Source organism: Felis catus, chromosome B2 (assembly GCF_018350175.1).
Source record: "Felis catus isolate Fca126 chromosome B2, F.catus_Fca126_mat1.0, whole genome shotgun sequence".
NCBI classification, from domain to species: Eukaryota; Metazoa; Chordata; class Mammalia; order Carnivora; family Felidae; genus Felis; species Felis catus.
In genome coordinates this window covers 90,321,522-90,341,753 of record NC_058372.1, presented here as the reverse complement: position 1 = coordinate 90,341,753, position 20,232 = coordinate 90,321,522, and the positions used below count along the sequence as shown (strand labels likewise).

The 20,232-nt window shown below is 34.6% G+C and overlaps 1 protein-coding gene across 4 annotated transcripts in view; it reads left to right on the top strand.

Moving 5' to 3' along the window:
• Nucleotides 1-20,232, top strand: part of ASCC3 (activating signal cointegrator 1 complex subunit 3) — a 361,492-nt gene that overhangs the window by 231,021 nt on the left and 110,239 nt on the right. For all 4 annotated transcript variants that reach the window (XM_019831019.3, XM_011282448.4, XM_019831018.3 and 1 more), the window contains exons 22-30: nt 2-156; nt 3,886-3,984; nt 5,841-6,009; nt 8,777-8,997; nt 10,466-10,551; nt 11,979-12,145; nt 12,254-12,399; nt 12,523-12,643; nt 15,097-15,239. In XM_019831019.3, coding sequence (XP_019686578.2) covers nt 2-156; nt 3,886-3,984; nt 5,841-6,009; nt 8,777-8,997; nt 10,466-10,551; nt 11,979-12,145; nt 12,254-12,399; nt 12,523-12,643; nt 15,097-15,239 — 1,307 coding nt within the window. The remainder of the gene's footprint in view (nt 1; nt 157-3,885; nt 3,985-5,840; nt 6,010-8,776; nt 8,998-10,465; nt 10,552-11,978; nt 12,146-12,253; nt 12,400-12,522; nt 12,644-15,096; nt 15,240-20,232) is intronic.

Genomic DNA, 20,232 nt, shown 5'->3' with positions numbered 1-20,232 from the left:
GGTCACATGCTGCATCATGTGAATATTGGGCTCAAGGTCAAACAATGTGTTCATCAGATTCCTTCTGTTACAATGGAAGCATCCATTCAGCCCATCACACGGACTGTCCTCCGAGTGACGCTCAGCATCTGTCCTGATTTTACTTGGAATGATCAGGTAAAAGTGGAAAATATCTACATCCATGATAAACAAAATGTCTATACTGCAGGTTCAATTATACCTCCTTACATATGTCCTTAAGGCATGTAGAAAATCTCTAAAAAGAAGATACATTGAAGATTTATTTTAAACAGTATAGTAATATTTACTATCATCCTCAAGAAAACCATGGTATAATACATTAATATGTCAACCAATGAGACCTTTCCAGAACTCTTAGGTGACCTAAATATTTGGCATTGAACAACAGTTTAGTGATTCACTTTCATACTGACTTTGCCTATTAACTCTGTCTTCTTTAATTTTCTCTCTGGTATCTTCATTTTTGCCAGTCCTACTTACTCTGTCATTTTAGTCTATTAAAAAACTCAAGATTCTTTGTGCTAAACAAGCCCTTTAATCCTGATATTTCTCCAACTATCATTCTCTTCTTTTCTTTACCATTAGACTTGTAGAAAGAGTAGTCTGTATTTTCTTCCTGGTCACCAGTTTCTCTCCTGCTGAGACTACTTTCTCAGTGATTACTAAAAACTGACTGGTTGCCATAATAAATGACTTTTTCTCAGATCTTTTTTACTTCTCTGAACATTCAGCACTATACTTCGTCCTTCTTGAGAATGCCCTTCCTTGGCACCCATAACATGCCTGTTTCTGTTTGTATACCTTCGATTCTTCTTTCTAAATCTTAGGTGTTACTGTGTGTGTGTGTGTGTGTGTGTGTGTGTGTGTGTGTGTGTGTGTGTTTAGGAAGATCTACTCTTGATCCTCTTCTTATTCTGTCAAAATTTTTAAAGGTCTGTCTTTTTTTTTTTTGTGCTTTCATTTATTTTATTTTTATTTTTTGTTTTTTTTTCAATATATGAAATTTATTGTCAAATTGGTTTCCATACAACACCCAGTGCTCATCCCAAAAGGTGCCCTCCTCAATACCCATCACCCACCCTCCTCTCCCTCCCACCCCCCATCAACCCTCAGTTTGTTCTCAGTTTTTAAGAGTCTCTTATGCTTTGGTTCTCTCTCCCACTCTAACCTCTTTTTTTTTTTTTTCCTTCCCCTCCTCCATGGATTTCTGTTAAGTTTCTCAGGATCCACCTAAGAGTGAAACCATATGGGATCTGTCTTTCTCTGTATGGCTTATTTCACTTAGCATCACACTCTCCAGTTCCATCCACATTGCTACAAAGAGCCATATTTCGTTCTTTCTCATTGCCATGTAGTATTCCATTGTGTATATAAACCACAATTTCTTTATCCATTCATCAGTTGATGGACATTTAGGCTCTTTCCATGATTTGGCTATTGTTGAGAGTGCTGCTATAAACATTGGGGTACAAGTGCCCCTGTGCATCAGTACTCCTGTATCCCTTGGGTAAATTCCTAACAGTGCTATTGCCAGGTCATAGGGTAGGTCTATTTTTAATTTTTTGAGGAACCTCCACACTGTTTTCCAGAGTGGCTGCACCAATTTGCATTCCCACCAACAGTGCAAGAGGGTTCCCGTTTCTCCACATCCTCGCCAGCATCTAGTCTCCTGATTTGTTCATTTTGGCCACTCTGACTGGCGTGAGGTGATACCTGAGTGTGGTTTTGATTTGTATTTCCCTGATAAGGAGTGACGTTGAGCATCTTTTCATGTGCCTGTTGGCCATCCGGATGTCTTCTTTAGAGAAGTGTCTATTCATGTTTTCTGCCCATTTCTTCACTGGATTATTTGTTTTTCGGGTGTGGAGTTTGGTGAGCTCTTTATAGATTTTGGATACTAGCCCTTTGTCTGATAGGTCATTTGCAAATATCTTTTCCCATTCCATTGGTTGCCTTTTAGTTTTGTTGGTTGTTTCCTTTGCTGTGCAGAAGCTTTTTATCTTCATAAGGTCCCAGTAGTTCATTTTTGCTTTTAATTCCCTTGAAAGGTCTGTCTTTTCAGTAGTTACTGTACAAAGAGTACAGTAGAGATTGTAGATACAAAAGAAAGTCTCAATCCTTTCTTTCAAGAAGCCAGTGGAGGAAGGCAAGGAAATCAGTAATTGTAGTGGCAATTCCTACTTTACATGGTTATTGTAAGGCTCTAATTCAGTTTCAGTAAATATCTTCTACATTACCTGACATTATTTGTACATCTTTAATATGAATTAATTTTTTTTAATTTTTTTTCAACGTTTATTTATTTTTGGGACAGAGAGAGACAGAGCATGAATGGGGGAGGGGCAGAGAGAGAGGGAGACACAGAATCAGAAACAGGCTCCAGGCTCTGAGCCATCAGCCCAGAGCCTGACGCGGGGCTCGAACTCACGGACCGCGAGATCGTGACCTGGCTGAAGTCAGACGCCCAACCGACTGCGCCACCCAGGCGCCCCTAATATGAATTAATTTTGTCAGTGTGCTCAAAAATTACCCAACCGTAGTCCTAATGCAAATCTACCACTGGTCATAAACTGTCCTAACCAGTAATTTCTTCAGTTTCCTCATCTGTAAACATAAGTAATAATAATAATAATTAGTTTTTCATATAATTTCTGTGAGAGCTACATGATATAAAATTATATTTAATATTTGTATAAACAAAGTTTCACGTAAAATATAAATTAGCCATATACTCGTATTTCATTTTGTATTTAATAGAGTATTTTTAAAATGCATTAAAGCTTTATTTTTTTCACACTGTTTACTTCTTTCAGTATCCATAGAAAATCTTTTACAGTTTGGTTTAATTCATTAGTATGATAGTGTACTTAATTGTTTTTATTGTAAACTCTATCAGTTAGAAGGCTGTTGACTATAAGAATAGAAAACCTAACTTGTCTCAAACTGACTTATGCAGGAAAATATATTGTCTTCCACAATAAAAGTTCCAAAGGTAGAATAGGCTCCAAAGGTGATTGAGTCTTTTATTTAATGCTATAATTTAGGGCCCATCATATTGCTGTCCTTACACTCTTGGCTACTTTCCAAATATTTTCATGCTTCCTTGTTCACACTTAACAGAGAAAGGTAAACACACCCCTACTTCATTAACCCAGAGCATGGACTAGAAGACTGTTTCTTCAGTCTAACTGGGCTGGTATTGGACATGTGCCTATCCCTTACCACAAGCTGTCTGTTGTAAGGAGGATGCTGTAAGCTGATTGGCTTGTACTAACCAAAATCATCCTGAGAGATGTGGTCACCTTCTCCTGAGTCACATTAGAGAAAGATGAACACTGAACAAGATTGAGCTTTGTTAGGGGGGGAAAAAAAAAAAGAGGGAGAGGAATGAATCACGAAATATCTAGCTATCCAATGGAATATTATTTGTCAATTAAAAAGAATGAAGACTGATGCATGATACAACATGAATGAACTTTGAAAACGTAAATGAAAGAAGTGAATCACAGATGCCCACATATGATTCTATTTATATGAAATGTCCAATATAGGCAAATCTTTACAGAGAGAAAGCAGATTGGGGTTGTCAAGGTTGCAGACCAATAGGGGAAGATACGTAGTGACTGCAAATGGGTTTAAGGTACCTTTTTGGGGGTAGTTCTAAAATTAGATTATGGAAGAGTTTGTACAACTTTGTGAATATATTAAAACCATTGAACTATATACTTTAAATGAGTAAACTTTGTTATGTAAATTATACATCAATAAAGCTGTTAGAGAAGAATGGCTGCTGGGTGTGCAGACAATAATATCCCTTACTTGAGTTAAAATATACATAGTATTAGAATCTTATTTTTTTTCTAGGTCCATGGGACAGTAGGAGAACCTTGGTGGATTTGGGTAGAAGATCCTACAAATGACCATATTTATCATTCAGAGTATTTTATAGTTCTAAAAAAACAGGTAAACATGGGTGTGTTGCTCTATTATTATGTTGCTATTATAGAAAGAAGAAAATATGAACTAAATAATTTCTGTTTTTACCTATTTCTCTACAATTTCATAATGCCATTAAAGCTTTATTATTTTTTATGTTTCTATTTGGTTTTAAAGAAAACAGGAATTGCATGTTATTGTATTCATATATTCAATGTGATCTTAGTTTGAGAAATTGAATTGTAATTTTTATCATGGTTTAAGGCATGACTTCCAGAGGAGTGGAATATGTCAAATGGATGGGATAAGTAATGTAATAGATAAATAAAATTAAATAAATAAAAATTACTAACTTTAGGTTATTTATTAAATAAAAACTAATAACTTTAGGTGTTACAAAAACAAAATACTAAAGAGTATTGGCTCACAGAGTAAAAAGGGCATTTTATTTATTTATTTTTTTCAGTATATGAAGTTTATTGTCAAATTGGTTTCCATATAACACCCAGTGCTCATCCCAACAGGTGCCCTCCTCAATACCCATCACCCACCCTCCCCTCCCTCCCTCCCACCCCCCATCAACCCTCAGTTTGTTCTCAGTTTTTAAGAGTCTCTTATGCTTTGGCTCTCTTCCACTCTAACCTCTTTTTTTTTTCCTTCCCCTCCCCCATGGGGTTCTGTTAAGTTTCTCAGGATCCACCTAAGAGTGAAACCATATGGGATCTGTCTTTCTCTGTATGGCTTATTTCACTTAGCATCACACTCTCCAGTTCCATCCATGTTGCTACAAAGGGCCATATTTCATTCTTTCTCATTGCCATGTAGTGCTCCATTGTGTATATAAACCACAATTTCTTTATCCATTCATCAGTTGATGGACATTTAGGCTCTTTCCATGATTTGGCTATTGTTGAGAGTGCTGCTATGAACATTGGGGTACAAGTGCCCCTGTGCATCAGTACTCCTGTATCCCTTGGGTAAATTCCTAACAGTGCTATTGCCAGGTCATAGGGTAGGTCTATTTTTAATTTTTTGAGGAACCTCCACACTGTTTTCCAGAGTGGCTGCACCAATTTACATTCCCACCAACAGTGCAGGAGGGTTCCCGTTTCTCCACATCCTCGCCAGCATCTATAGTCTCCTGATTTGTTCATTCTGGCCACTCTGACTGGCGTGAGGTGATATCTGAGTGTGGTTTGGATTTGTATTTCCCTGATGAGGAGAGACGTTGAGCATCTTTTCATGTGCCTGTTGGCCATCTGGATGTCTTTTTTAGAGAAGTGTCTATAAAAAGGGCATTTTTAAAAAATTTTCCATAAATAACAGCAGAAAGACTCAATTTGATGCTGGCATATCTTTAACTGTGATGCTTCATCCATGATTTCTCTTTTTATTGAAGAGAAAGCAAGCTTCAGGCTGGGAACCTTGGGTAGACAGCAGTAGAATTTCACAGCAATGTTTTATGTTCATGATTACCTTCTATTTATGCTAGTTCCTCTTATTTCACTTAATGTAGTAATAGAATTTAAAGAAAAATATTAAGTAAATAATTTGGTAAAAATTATGAAGTTGAGTAATTTAATGCATGAAGTTTGGGAAATTCTGATAATGAGTCAAACTGGTAACTTGTTAATACGTGATGATATGCATATATAAATAATATAAATTGAGTATAAATTTTACTTTCAACAATATCAGGTATCCTCAGAAGGAAACCACCTACACATTTCTAAAGTGCCTGAAAATCTCGACTATTCAGAAATCTAAGATATTTTCTTTATGTTGAGTACCTCTTGCTGTAGATATTGTTGTCTTAACCATAGACTAAGAAGGCCTTTATCATTAGCATATTCATGTTCATTTGAGACTTTATTTCACATTAGGTTATTAGTAAAGAAGCTCAACTACTGGTGTTTACAATCCCTATTTTTGAGCCTTTGCCTTCCCAATACTACATCCGAGCAGTGTCTGATAGATGGTTAGGAGCTGAGGCTGTATGCATTATCAACTTTCAACATCTGATTCTACCAGAGAGACATCCTCCTCATACAGGTAACATTGAATAGTAACTTGAATCATTGATTTTGCAGAAGTGTTGTGTTAATTAAAGTTGCAATTGTCTATACTTAAAAGTTGTCTGAATCTGAATCAGAATCCAACTTATTTGTCAATATAGTTTGAAAAGAGACTTTCTAAAATAGATTGCTATATATACATTTGGTAGAGTTTCATGGTGGGCCTTAATTTTGTTTTAGTTCCAAAAACATTAAAGTAAGTCTAGTTCAATCTCATAGTTCTAATAAGCATGAGGCTCACTATTTCTGTATTATTTTGCCTTTATCCCTATTTTTACATATAATCATTACAATTTCTCCATATTTTCTTCCTTTTCCATTGTAAGTGTTAATCTGTGCTCTCTGTGAAACTTTTGAGGTATACTTTTTCTTTGCATTTATTACTGTTTACTTAAACTTATTGCTAGTATGTTAAATGAATTAATTAAAGTGAATTATAGGTTCTTTTCCCTCCATACAGTGTGCTTCTACACCAAAAAAAAAAAAAATGCTAATATTAAGGAATTAGATAATGCTATCACTACAGAATAGATTCACTATACCTCAAGCCACTTTGCATCCAACAAACAAGTACCATTTTTATTAGTTCTGTTCCTCCACAGTAATATGATAAAAGGGTATATACTAATCTGCAATATCATGTAACAGTTTTTCATTGTCAACTAACAAAAATCCATTTTAGATTTTTTGCAACATGAGCAAGTATGTTTATATTGTGACTTATTAAAGAAGCAAAATTTCACGAATGTTTATATTGATACTTTCCAGTGGCCTATATTCTATTTCAAAAATATCTTTAGGGGCACCAGGGTGGCTCAGTCAGTTAAGCCTCTGACTCTTCATCTCAGCTCAGGTCTTTATCTCAGGGTCATGAGTTCAAGCCCATGTTGGGCTCTTAAAAAAAATCTTTAGATTGAGCTATTAATTTATTATATTAAGTTTATTTCTTACTGAGAATTCATAATTGATAATTACTGATTTCAGGAGGCCTTTAATTTATAGAAAATTGAAGGTCAATTTTTTTTTTCATATAATTCCTCTGAAGACAAACTCTTTGTTTTTTCAAAATAAAAATGTTAGTAAGAACATTTTTATTAGTTCTTACTAACATATTTTTAACAATCCTTTGGGAAATGAAAGAAGGCATTAATGTGACTTTCATCTTTGCCATTTTTGTCAAATGGGTACCTTGTTCATTATCTTAACATATCTTAAAGGGAAATACTTTAGACTACAGCTTAAAACCACTTGGATATGTTGATAAAACTAAAAAAGTTTGTCAACAGAAAAATAATGAGATTGTAGTATCTACTGATATACTCACTGAAGAGGACCCTTATGCTTTTCTTCCATCAAATATGCCTATATATGATATCTAGAATCTCAGAATACATAACGATGTTTAGTGCTTTAATTTAAAAATACATGCTACCATCATCACTAGTAGATCTCTGACTTCAGTACTTGATTTTAATGTGCATTAACATTATATTTTAATGCTCATTTTATCACCTCTCTGTTGAGTGGCCAAGCTCATATCATCCTATTTATATAATTAGTTGACTTCTGACTACATTTTAAAAAGCAGTAAATGTACCACCATGACATCTCAGTTGATACTATAAATGCATGATGTAACCTCAGTGATTCCCGGTTCTATTTGGCTGAGTGTGTGTGTGTGTGTGTGTGTGTGTGTGTGTGTGTGTGTGCGCGCGCGCGCGCGCGTGCATGTGGGTGTGTGTGTGGGTGCATGTGTGCATATGGTGCCTCACTGAGCCTAAATCAACCAAGAAAATTCTTCAACTTTTATAGAAGTCAATCATTTTAATTTATATCAACAATATATATCGACAATCGACATATACCAAAATGTTTATTTTTTAGTTCCTATTAAGAATATGTCTATGCCTTGATTAGCATTGCACAGTAAGACTTCTTCCCTTCTTGATTTCAGTAGTACAGAAAATTTAGGAGATTATAATCTGCTATAGAAAACATGTGGTTAGCTCTCAAGTACCTATGTAATAGAGTAGAGCTGTGGAGCTAAGATAATATTTTAAAAATAGCTTTTTATTTTCAAGTGTAATTTTTGAGAAGAGAATTCTCCAGGCTTTCTGTTATGTGTTTTCTCAGTGCAGTTCTTTTTTACTCAGTCATTCTCTGATTTGAAACTCCCCCCTGAGTTTCTTCCTTTAATTATTTTTAGTTTAGTTTACATTGGCTAGAGCAATAGCTCACTCAACCATTCTGGTTTGGTCCATTTTCTAACAGATTAAAGGAAATTTCTTATTGGTAACCATTCTAGCACTGAAGTTTGCAAGTGGTTTTCCTTTTTTTTCAGATAGGGGTAGATTTAGTTTTCTTCTATACCATGCATATTTTCGTTCACCTGTTATTCAAATTACTTTCCTGATTGGGAGGAGCAATACAGGTAGGTAGGTAGGTAGGTAGGTAGGTAGGTAGATGGATGGATGGATAGATAGATAGATAGATAGATAGATATAGGTATGACATTATATTCGGTATATGGGGACTCCCCCAGAAAAGTGTCCAGTTCGTCAACATTATAGATGTAGTAACAGGGAAAAAAAGATATGTAACAGTATATAAAAATTTTTGTTAAGTCTTTTTTTTCCCCCTCTAAGGAATTAAAGATTATTATAATTTATTCCTAAGAGACAATATTCAGTATTGTGCATTTTTTCCAGTTTTTTTTAATGGCAGTACGTGTTTCATCTTTTCAGAATTACTGGATCTTCAGCCTTTACCAATCACAGCTTTGGGATGTGAAGCATATGAAGCACTATACAACTTTAGCCACTTTAACCCTGTGCAGACACAAATATTTCATACCCTGTACCACACAGACTGTAATGTCCTCCTTGGAGCACCCACTGGATCAGGAAAGACCGTTGCTGCTGAATTAGCCATTTTCAGAGTCTTCAACAAGTACCCTACTTCAAAGGTCTGTTTGAAAGAATCACATGCTTACATTAAATTAGAAAACACAGTTCATAATCTGTAAACTAGCCAGTTCTAAATACACATCAGGACACAAGCACTCTCTCAGTGAATTTTCTGAGCAGGAGGTGGGGGTGTAGGGGACCAGATCAGTATTAGATAACTGGCCAGAAGAAAACTTACCTTAAACTTTGGAGTTCTCTAGTTAGATTTCTAATGTACATGTCAATTTCCACATGTCTTTTTCTCATTATAAGATACCTGATTCATAGCCGTATTTATAAGATGAATAATGACTTTTAATCACATCCTTTTGCTATAAAAGAAATCCTAATCTGGGCACCTGGGTGGATCAGTCGGTTGAGCGTCCGACTTCGGCTCAGGTCATGGGTTTTTGGGTTCAAGCCCCGCATCAGGCTCTGTGCTGACCGCTTGCTCAGAGCCTGGTGCCTGCTTCTGATTCTGTGTCTCCTTCTCTTTCTGCCCCTCCCCCACTCACACTTTGTCTCACTCTTTCTCAAAAATAAATAAATGTAAAAAAAAAATTTTTTTTTTAAAAAGAAATCCTAATCTTTAAACAAATACAGTTTAATTATACACAAGAAATACAGAGGCAGTTTTATTCCACATTTCTGCAAATGCCATATTATTAATGTAAAGTAATGTGGCAAGTCAAATAAGTCTTAAATTTATGCTTTCCTGAAATGTGAAGTACATACTCATAGTTTAGAGGTACATATTTTTCAGGAAAGCTAATTCATACATTGTGATTGGAATTATGTGGTATTTTCCTCATCATTTATTATTTTAGAAATGTTTTAACTTCCTTTTTCAGTGATTTTCAATTAGCGACTTTTCTTCTCTGCTTAGCTTGAAGTTTTCCTACTTCTCAGTCTATTTTGTGGTTTGTGATCCATTATGAGACCTGTTAATACAATAGTAGAGCTCTCCTATAAATTTGAAACATTTTATAAGGGAAATATTTTTTTTCACTGAACATTCTGTATATAGATTTGGATTATTAAAGACCAATTGTTATTAAGAAAAGGTAGAATATATGACAAGCATTTTCCATAAAATCTCCATTAAAATTTAAACAACCAGATTATTTTTTAGAATTTCAAAAGCAGTAACTTTTTTCATGGAGGAGTTAGAATCTTGATCATAATAACAGGAAAAACTTATTTTCATCAGAATATAAAATACTTAAAACACCTTCAGTGACTTTTAAAAAATATTTAATATTTTCTATGTCAGTATTTTATGATGTCTTATATTTCTGTCTTTGAATGAGGATAATTTGAGCAAGTTAGTAACTTTCCCCATTAATTTTAAATTTTAAATTTTCAGTAATATAAGATACATTTTTAAACCACAGTGTCGTATGTGGATGAATTTTACGGGGTTTACCTTTATTTGAAAATGATGTTACTATTTTCATGAGATCTTTTTACCCTCCCCTCTGCTTTCAGGCAGTGTATATTGCACCCTTAAAAGCTCTTGTACGTGAAAGAATGGATGATTGGAAAGTTAGAATAGAAGAAAAACTTGGTAAAAAGTAAGTTCTTGCTTTATCAGAAGATGTGTTTTAAGTAACCTAAAAGGATGAACAAATAAAAGATTTTCACAAAAGTGTTGAATGCTTTTACAGTGATTTTCATAGTCTTTTATTTAAGGGTATTGTAATTACTGTTAAAATGTTATCACTATTCCCATTGTTTTAGTATCGAAAAATGAAAGTCCTTTAATTATTTAATATGAATACTTGACAAAATAATTCTCTCAAAATTTTTAAATTCTAAAACTAAAGAAAAATAAGTTTTATCTCTTTATTTTCCTTTCATATCATTCACAGTAAGTCCCAGAAATCACACTGAGGGCATTTTGCTTATAAATAATCTACCAAAAAATAGAAATTCGTTAAAGAACATGACTTTTTAAAGAATATTTTAGTATTGCACAAGTTTATTCACTGTGGTATTGTTTTTACTAGCAAGGTGGCAGGTAACCTGAGTGTCCAATAGAACATGACTAAATAAATTATAGTACATTTACACAATGCAAAATATTGTTATCATTCTATTAAGAATGAACTTTTTATATACTGAAGGAGTGATCTCCAGAGATATTATAGAAAATGTTTTTAAGTAAAGTATCCTATCTTTTACTTTTTTAAAAAATGGTAAAGAATATATGTTGTTGCTTTAGAATAAGGACCAGGTGATTGGAAGATAGACATACTACAGAGACTGCTCACCACACATTCTTTGAACCACGTGAATATATTACATATTCAAAATAATAAAATACAAAAATAAAAAATGAATAAAAATAAGCAAAAGCTTTGGGAACACTGTACTTGGGGGAACTAGTCTTACCCTTTTTTGTTTTTTTAGAATTAAGTTAGATATAAAAACTATTTAGTGATTACCTAAAATTTAGAATTGGCCTTCAGATTTCCCTCTTTCTCACTATAAAACTGAGGTCTTCTTAGAATGAGGTAGCACATATTTGCCCCAGCATATCTTGTTTATGTCCTAGTATGTTTGAATTTACCTATAGTATCTATAGAAATTTTTATTCTAAAAAAAGAAATGAAGCTTACACGTAATTATGTTCTTAGTGAATGCCTCTTTATGTCTTAATAAATTAACACTTTCCCTCATTAGAAAGGTGTTTATTCCAACATATGTAGAAGGAAGTATGAGTTCAGCTCTATAAAAACATAGAGCAGAGACTTTGTAAACATAATCATAGCAAAGTTTGACACCTTTGCATATCTGCATGAAAGTTAGATTATCAGTGATTTCAATTGATATGTTTTGTTACAATTCTTAAGAAACATATTTTGGACTCAGAAAATTTCAGAAATCAAGGGGAGATAAAGTAGTATTAAGCATTATAAAATTTTATTCTGAAGGATAAATTTTTACCTTTCCAAGGGCATGTGTTTTCTGACAAAAAGATCATTTTCTTCCTTTCCAGAGTTATTGAACTAACCGGGGATGTGACTCCTGATATGAAATCCATTGCTAAGGCTGACCTTATCGTCACTACACCAGAGAAGTGGGATGGAGTCAGTAGAAGCTGGCAAAATAGGAACTATGTGAAGCAAGTCACTATTCTCATCATAGATGAGATCCATCTGCTTGGTAGGTACCACTGTATCTGATGCCTGTTTACACATTTTGACTCTCATACTTGCAGCAGCCAGCATCGGACTTGTTAAATGATTGACATGTATTATTCCTATTTCCTAGGGGAGGAAAGAGGCCCTGTTCTAGAAGTCATTGTATCTCGAACAAATTTCATCTCATCACACACAGAAAAGCCTGTTAGAATAGTTGGACTATCTACTGCATTAGCTAATGCCAGAGACCTTGCTGATTGGCTCAACATTCATCAGGTATATGGAAGATTGATAAATAGGCATTTAATAGTGTGGCTTAGGTGGCCATATTAATGAGACACTGTTACATACACTTAAATAGGAAAACAGAAAATGATTTCTTTCTCGTTTTTACTCTAGATGGGCTTGTTCAATTTCCGACCATCAGTACGTCCAGTTCCACTGGAAGTTCACATTCAAGGCTTCCCAGGTCAACATTACTGTCCTCGTATGGCTAGTATGAATAAGCCTACATTTCAAGGTAAGCTTCAGATCCTTGGAGTAATTTGTATGGTAGCATTAAATGCATTCGAGATAATTTGGGTTTCTTTGAAATGGCGGTACTGTTCCAACTTCCACAAATGTGTAAAACAATTTACCTCAGCTGTTAAGGAACGAAAATGTGTGTTGAATTAACTATTGAAAATTGGAGAGATTTTGTAGATGATACTGTGTTGGTAGTAGAAAAATGTATTCTTAAAAAGTAAATCATTCTTAATCTATTAAGTTATTTTCTTATGGTAGTAGCTTGAACAAATGATAAATAGGAACTATAAGTGTAAAAAAAAAATCACATAATCCTAATTTTTACCAGAAATCCTAAAACTTACAAATTTCAATACTTTTTTTTTTTTTACAGTGTTCTGCTTCATTTTCTGGTTTTCCTTTTCTAACAGATTAGGCAAGCAGGAAAGATTTAAGAATAACACTCCTATTTTATTGAAACATGTTTTGTTTAGGCTGCATAAGGAATATTTATTATATCAATTAAAAATAACCTCCAAAATAAATTCTCTAGTGTGAACTGCTGTTGATTGTGAGGTGACAGTTGTGAGGTGACTTTTTAGCTGCTGTAATTAGTCTGATGACAGAAGCAAAGTATTGATTGTGAACTAGAGACCAATCTTGGCAGTTCAGATTATTTACACCTCCACAGAAGCATTGTACAAAATCACTAATGAACAATAAATCTGCCGTGAGCTGTTCAGCCACACCTGTTCTTGCAGCAGCAAAAATCCATTAAATGTTGAGGTTTAAAAAAAGAGACAGATTCATTCATGATTATGTGTACAAATGATACCAATATTGTACTAATATGTGTATTTTAAACATTGTATTTCTAATACGATTTATCAAGGCACTACCATTTATATTCTGTAATATTCTGATAAACTGTGAGTGAGAAATAAGATAGTTTATTTTTCACGGTATGTATTGTGATTGCTTGTATTTATGTAAGGAATGGCCAATTGCATACCAATGGTTGAAAGGAAGCATTTGTGTTATATAAATCAATAGTAAATAACTGAAATACTTACACTTCTCTAGATATGATATCAATACAGAAGCTGTCCTTATAAACTGTTTATTATACCTGTAGTGTATCACTGTATTTCTTTGAGTTTAGAAATAGGATTTTATAGCTTTATTTTCTTACTCTTCAAGTATAAATATAGTGAAGTTCATGTCAACATTTTCATTATAATCCTTGTTAAGAAACAAGCCTATAGAAAGAAATTCTGCAGCTCACATTTCAAACAAGAAATTACAGAAGGTTGAATTTTTTTATGTAAAACTGTTAAATATCTCTGTGTTAAGAGATCTTTGTACACATAAGTGTTCATTTCATATGTGCCATCTTATCAGTATTTCGGAGCCAATGTAAAGAAGCCCTGTTTCCAGTTAGGTCAGATGATTTATGTGGCTCTTTAGATAATTTTTTTTCTTTCAGTCAAATTACTCATGTTTCAAACTATTCATTGCATCTTCTGTGTGTCTACCTTCCATGTGAATCTCTGTCACTCAGACAGAGATTCAGACATGATATTCTCTTCAGCTGTCTTCTACATTCTCTTATCTTTCCATTTGAAACCTTACACATATGTTTTAGAGAAAAGTAAAACCTTCATTCGACATATCTCTGACTAGTTTATTGATATAAAATCTTTTTTTAAAATATTTTAATGCTTTTATTTATATTTGAGGGAGAGAGAGAGAGAGAGAGAGAGCGAGCGCATGAGTGGAGGAGGGGCAGAGAGACAGAGACAGAATCTGAAGCAGGCTCCAGGCTCTGAGCTGTCAGCACAGAGCATGATGCGGGGCTGGAACTCACGAGCAGTGAGATCATGACCTGAGCTGAAGTCGGTTGCTTAACCCACTAAGCCACCCAGGTGCCCCACAAACTCTCTCTTAGTTATTCCATTCACTAGTAATGACAAAAATTAAAGGAAATTTTGGAGCTTTTCTTAGAGAGTTTTCATCACTAGGTAGGACCTAACTCTCTCCCCAAACCCTAGGACCAGTGAACTCTATAATATCGTTGCTTAGGTGAGCAGAAACACAACTCAGAAAACTCAACCTTAGATTTAGTATTCATACACAGCTTTTACTGAAGAGTCTCAGCTTTTGTGTTACCTTCCTCAGCAACTCAGAGTAGAACTGGGAGCTGACACAGTTCAGCTTCCCCTGTCCAGGCAATATGCTCTCGTAGGTAGGTTCAGCTACCTTTCCTTTCCTGTCATTTCTCCAGTATGTTGTCAGATCCAAGTAGTACCACAGATAATGCTGAATTTCATGACTAAATTAAGAATTTATATAAATCAATGATACTAGCTTTCATGTATCATCCATTTCATATCCTAATGACATTCATATTTGGTTGTTAAGTAGCTTGCTTTACTCTTATTGTCCACATTTTCCACAACTTTTCAATAGCAATTAGAAGCCATTCTCCAGCCAAACCTGTTTTGATATTTGTCTCATCAAGACGTCAAACTCGTCTTACTGCTTTGGAATTGATAGCTTTTCTGGCTACTGAAGAAGATCCAAAGCAGTGGTTGAATATGGATGAAAGAGAGGTAAGCAATATATTTTATTTCTACTTCTTATACATGTCAAATTAGTTTGTATTATAATTAATGAAAATTACATATTTAATGATGTGTAGTTTTACTCTATACTAAAAGTTTAGTATAACATTACAGAAATTTGGGGGAAAATATAGGAAATGCATAATACTGCCACCTTAACACCTTTAATATTTTTATGTATTTTCTTCCAATATTTTCCTGCTAAATAAGTATTTTTATTTCATATTTACTTCCATATGTTTTCCCTTCAACATCATCAGCTATGTATATTATAATATGCATATTTGTCTTTCTATTGGAGTGTTCACTGCCCTCATGCAACTTATAATCAATTTTGCAAAATTAACTTCCTATAAAATGTGTAATATGACCATTTTCAAAAATTTAGAAAACACTAAATGTATAAAAATTAAAAACCTGTTGTTATCCTGTAGCCAAGTAGTGAAATTTGAAGCAATTAAAATTTTTTATGTCTATACAATTCTATTATGTGGCCATTCCATTGTATTTTTCCTCTATCATTAGATAATCATGCACCTTTATTATTATAGGTTGGTTTTTATTTAGACTTGTTTCCTCAGTGTAGAGTTCTAACTTAAAATGCAATGGGTCAAATAATGTGTATATTTTTGTAGCTTTTCATATACACTGCTAATTATTTTCCAAAACGCACATCCCAGTTAATGTCCCCACCATTGGTATGTGTATTGTCAGTAGTGTATGAGAGTAACAGTTTTACTACATCCTCATATGTTGTAATTTGTTGATATATTATAGATAAAACATTCATTATTATTTTAATGTACACCTTGATTTTTGTCTGATTGACTTTCTTTTCTCTGATTTGTTTGCTATTGGTTGTCTCTTTCTTTTTTGTGTCTTCATTCCTTTGAGGTTTTATCTTTTGCAGTACAGCATTTTCTTAAAGATTTGTATGAGAGCCTTACCAAATTAAAACATGCACTCCTGAAACTTAGAATGAGACCACTTTTTTCCGTATATATGTATGACTACATACATAGACACACATATTAATCTTTCATCTGCTTTTATTAGTTAATTTCGCTGATTCCTTGGATGTCATTTTGTCTTAGTAGCTTTTTACAAGTAGTTTTTGCATTTTATGTGGTACAATCAGTTAATATGGTTCTTTGTGTTTCCTTCCACTACATCTAAATGTAGATATTCCTGTTTCTCTCCATGGATTTATATATAGTGATTTTCCTTTTTTGTGCTTTCCTAGTTTTTAAAAAATATTTTTTCTAGTTGGAATTATGATGAAAAACAGATAAAATCAGTAATAAAATTGTTGCATTTTCTGCCTCTTCCCACCATATCACCTCTTTCTGATCTCATGCAGCCTGAAGAACAGTCAAAACAGTGTTTCTAACCCACCAGTGTCCAGTCTCAGCAGCTGGCATATGTTCCCTTCTACTTCTCATGACTCATCTAGGATTAGTGGACCTGGTAGATGATACTGTATATATATATATATATATATATATATATATATATATATATATATATATATATATTATAGTCATGTATTAACTAATAATTTGAAATGCCTGCAGGTGACCTTATTCACTGATAAGTAGCAGACCCCAGTATTAGCTTCATGTAAAAGGTATCACATGAATCCTTTAAGTAGAGTAACAGCTACCCTTTTATCTCTCAAGTTTCATCATTACTTCCTTAACGTCAGTTCCTTAATGTTACTTGTGTGTATATATGAAATGTTTAAGATACATAACTTAAGATAAAAATAATTTTGTCAAAAGATTTCCTGTCCTGTGTTATTCACTTAGTATGTCCAAATAGTCACTTTGTTGTGTCTAAATGGTATCTTGAGCTTAGGATGCAAATGGTGAAAAGTAGATGTAGGGAATATTGATGGTTCATATGCAGCATCTGTCTGGGCTCAATCTTTTTTCTCTTGGGTCTTATTCTTAAAGTGTTCCAAATGGAGACTTTTCTTTGAAGTCATGGTACAAAGTACATACCTATTGAACACATTTTGGGACGTTTGCTCAAAGTGTATTTGTGTGTGTGTGTGTGTGTGTGTGTGTGTGCGCGCGCGCATGGGTTATAAAAGGCTGTGTGTTTAGAACGTATGTGGCTCATGCTAACCTCAAATGTGAACCTCATGTGCTCTTCCAAACTAGAGTGCACTTACTATTTGTTTTTTATTTTAACGTGTGAGACCTAAGCAACTGGATAGCTCAGCCATTGTGTAGAATTACTTCTCTGTTTTGTTTTGGTTTTTTTTTAACAGCACAAAAATTTATCACCAAGGTTAATTAGAAACCATAGAACTTGTTTGCATGGTTTCTGCTATTTTGTAGATTTTCACTGCTAAAATAAGACAGCTAGAAATTATACCATTCTTTGGCATTGTATCTCACCAAGCACACTACAATAATAGGACCGTCCAGGCTTTGTTTTAGTCTTTCTTCTAAAAGCCATCACCTTTAAAATCAAGATTTCAAAGAGTTTGCAACTGATTGATATGCAGATTCAATCTGATTATACCAAAAACCTATAACGTAGGTGTTTCAGTTGTTGAATTCCTAATTACCTTAAAATAGGAGGACTTTTTAACACCGTAATCTTTATGAGAGTTACTTGCCGTAATATCCTGGACTAGAAGCTTAGTGACAATTCCTGTCGCTGCTTATTGTACAGTTTCAGATTGGTGTTCTGTGGCAGGACCAGGTAGGTTAGGTCAGCAAAGTCAAAAAAAAAAAATCCATCTGTCTTCTTCACCCAATAAATTATCAAAGTAAAGTATTGGGAAGCAGAAATACTCCTTCAAGTGTGTCATTGATGTAAAATCATACTGCAGCATAAGGAAACCCCCAAAGTAATGCCCTTTCAAAGTTCTCATCAGGAAGATTTTTCTGCGGTGATTTCAGAAGTGTGTGGGCATATGCTACCATGTCCCTTGGATTCTCAGTTTGATGACCACCACTTCCACCATTAACCTCAAATGATTGTTGGGCTTGCATCATTCTCTCAACTTTCAGGTCCAAGACAGAAACATTGGAATACCTGAGCTTCGGCCTCAAGCATGCAGCAGGAATGAGAATATCTTCCCTTCTTTGGCTTTTATGCAGGGGGGGAGATATTCAAATGCTGGCTGGCTGTCAGTAGTCTTTTATAGTCCTTTACCTGCCCAAACTCATCAAACACCATTCTCTTCATACCTACACTTTAAAAAAAAATAAAAAATTTTCCTTCTAACAGCTAACCCAATTCTCCCTCATATAGCCAAAATCCACTCATCTTTCCCCAAGGCAGACAACTGAAAATTTCCTCATGACTCTATCGGTCCTAGATTTCTTGGTTATATCCAGTCACTCTCTGGTTCTTTTACAATCTCATCTCAATATTCTCTAGCCAGCGGACTAAATTATAAAGTTACCTACAACCCATACATGCTATATTCAAAAGTGGAGGGTAGAGAGGAAAGAGAAATGAAATTGGTTAAAATAATGTAAAATATGTTAATTAAAATATATGAGATAGCAAAGGTAGAGGCCACAGCATTTATTTCTGCAACACAGGACCAAACATATTTGATTGGGGAGCCAAACAGACATTTGTGATTTATTTTCTCTACCATCCATCACCTATATACTTCTTCAACCAGCCCCTGAGCTAATTAAGCTTTTTTTTGTCCAGTGGAGTAACCAAAACCCACCTTCCTGAAACACTGGAAATTGGATTTTTATATATGCTTACTATATAAGGCTTTAAAAGTTTTTGATTAATTTTTCAAGTGGATAGTGTAATGTGAGAAGATTTCTCTAGGGTCCATCCAAATTTTTCCCTCTCCTTATTGCTTAAGCAGCCCAATTTCTTTATCAGGATTGGTCACCTAAACTACACTATGACCACATTTTGATTGTTCACCCCACAGAATGGGAGATGTGGCTATTTTAGCTTCTAAGTAAATTGTTACATCCCTTGGATATTCAGCCTCCAAACTAGCCGAGCTAGAATTATAGGGAAGGGAAACAAAAATTCTCCAAGTGGTTTATTAGCTGTTGACTCCAAAAAACATTTGTACATTGACTGCTTGGTTCCTGGAACTGTATATTCTGGCAATGAGAGAAATAGTATTTAATGATTACTAGTTCAGAGCATACACCTCATTTTATAAGACAGCACCCCAACCTTGACAAAGCAGTGTCTTTCAGCTGCCATTCTGGGTCATTAATCTATAAAGCCATCTCTTTCTAGGTGATGAGGGATGCAGTAAGACCAGTGAATCCCATGGCATCCACTGTTTTAATCTTTGTCTATAAAGTGAGTTCCTTCGTCAGAAACATTATCATATGAGATACTAGATGATGTGTAAAGTGTTCAGTAATCCTACTGTTGAGGCTATTGGCAGCACTCGGTAGGCTGGAACAGAATCCATTCTAGACATCATCCCAAATAGGCGCCCCTCTGTGACAGAGTTCAATATAATCTCCTTACTGCCAGATAGCTATCTGGTCCCCTGGTCAGGGTACTTTATAATGGGCCTACGGATGTTTGCATTGGTGGCATAATGGCACAGAGCAGTGGCAGTAGCTGGGTCCACCTGTGGAGATGGAAGTCCATGTTTAGCCCATGTGTAGTTTTCATCTCTTCCACCATGGCGCCACTTAGTACATGAACCCATTGCACACAACACTGGGATCTGTGCACAAAACACCTGATATCCTTAGAAGTGGTCATTTTGCCCACTTGACTATTAATAGCATTATCTACACTTCTGTTAACTTTTTGGTAAACATCTTCATGGGATATAGGTAGTCTGTTCTGGGACCATTCTAAAATTTCTTCCATGTAAAACTTGTGCCTTTCTTGCCACCTGTCCTCCAATAGCGCTCTTGCCATGCTTCTGACCCTTTGACTAATCCAGTAGCTACAGATCAAAGCATGGATCATAATTCACATCATCTCTTCTTTGCAATAAATTGACAGAGAA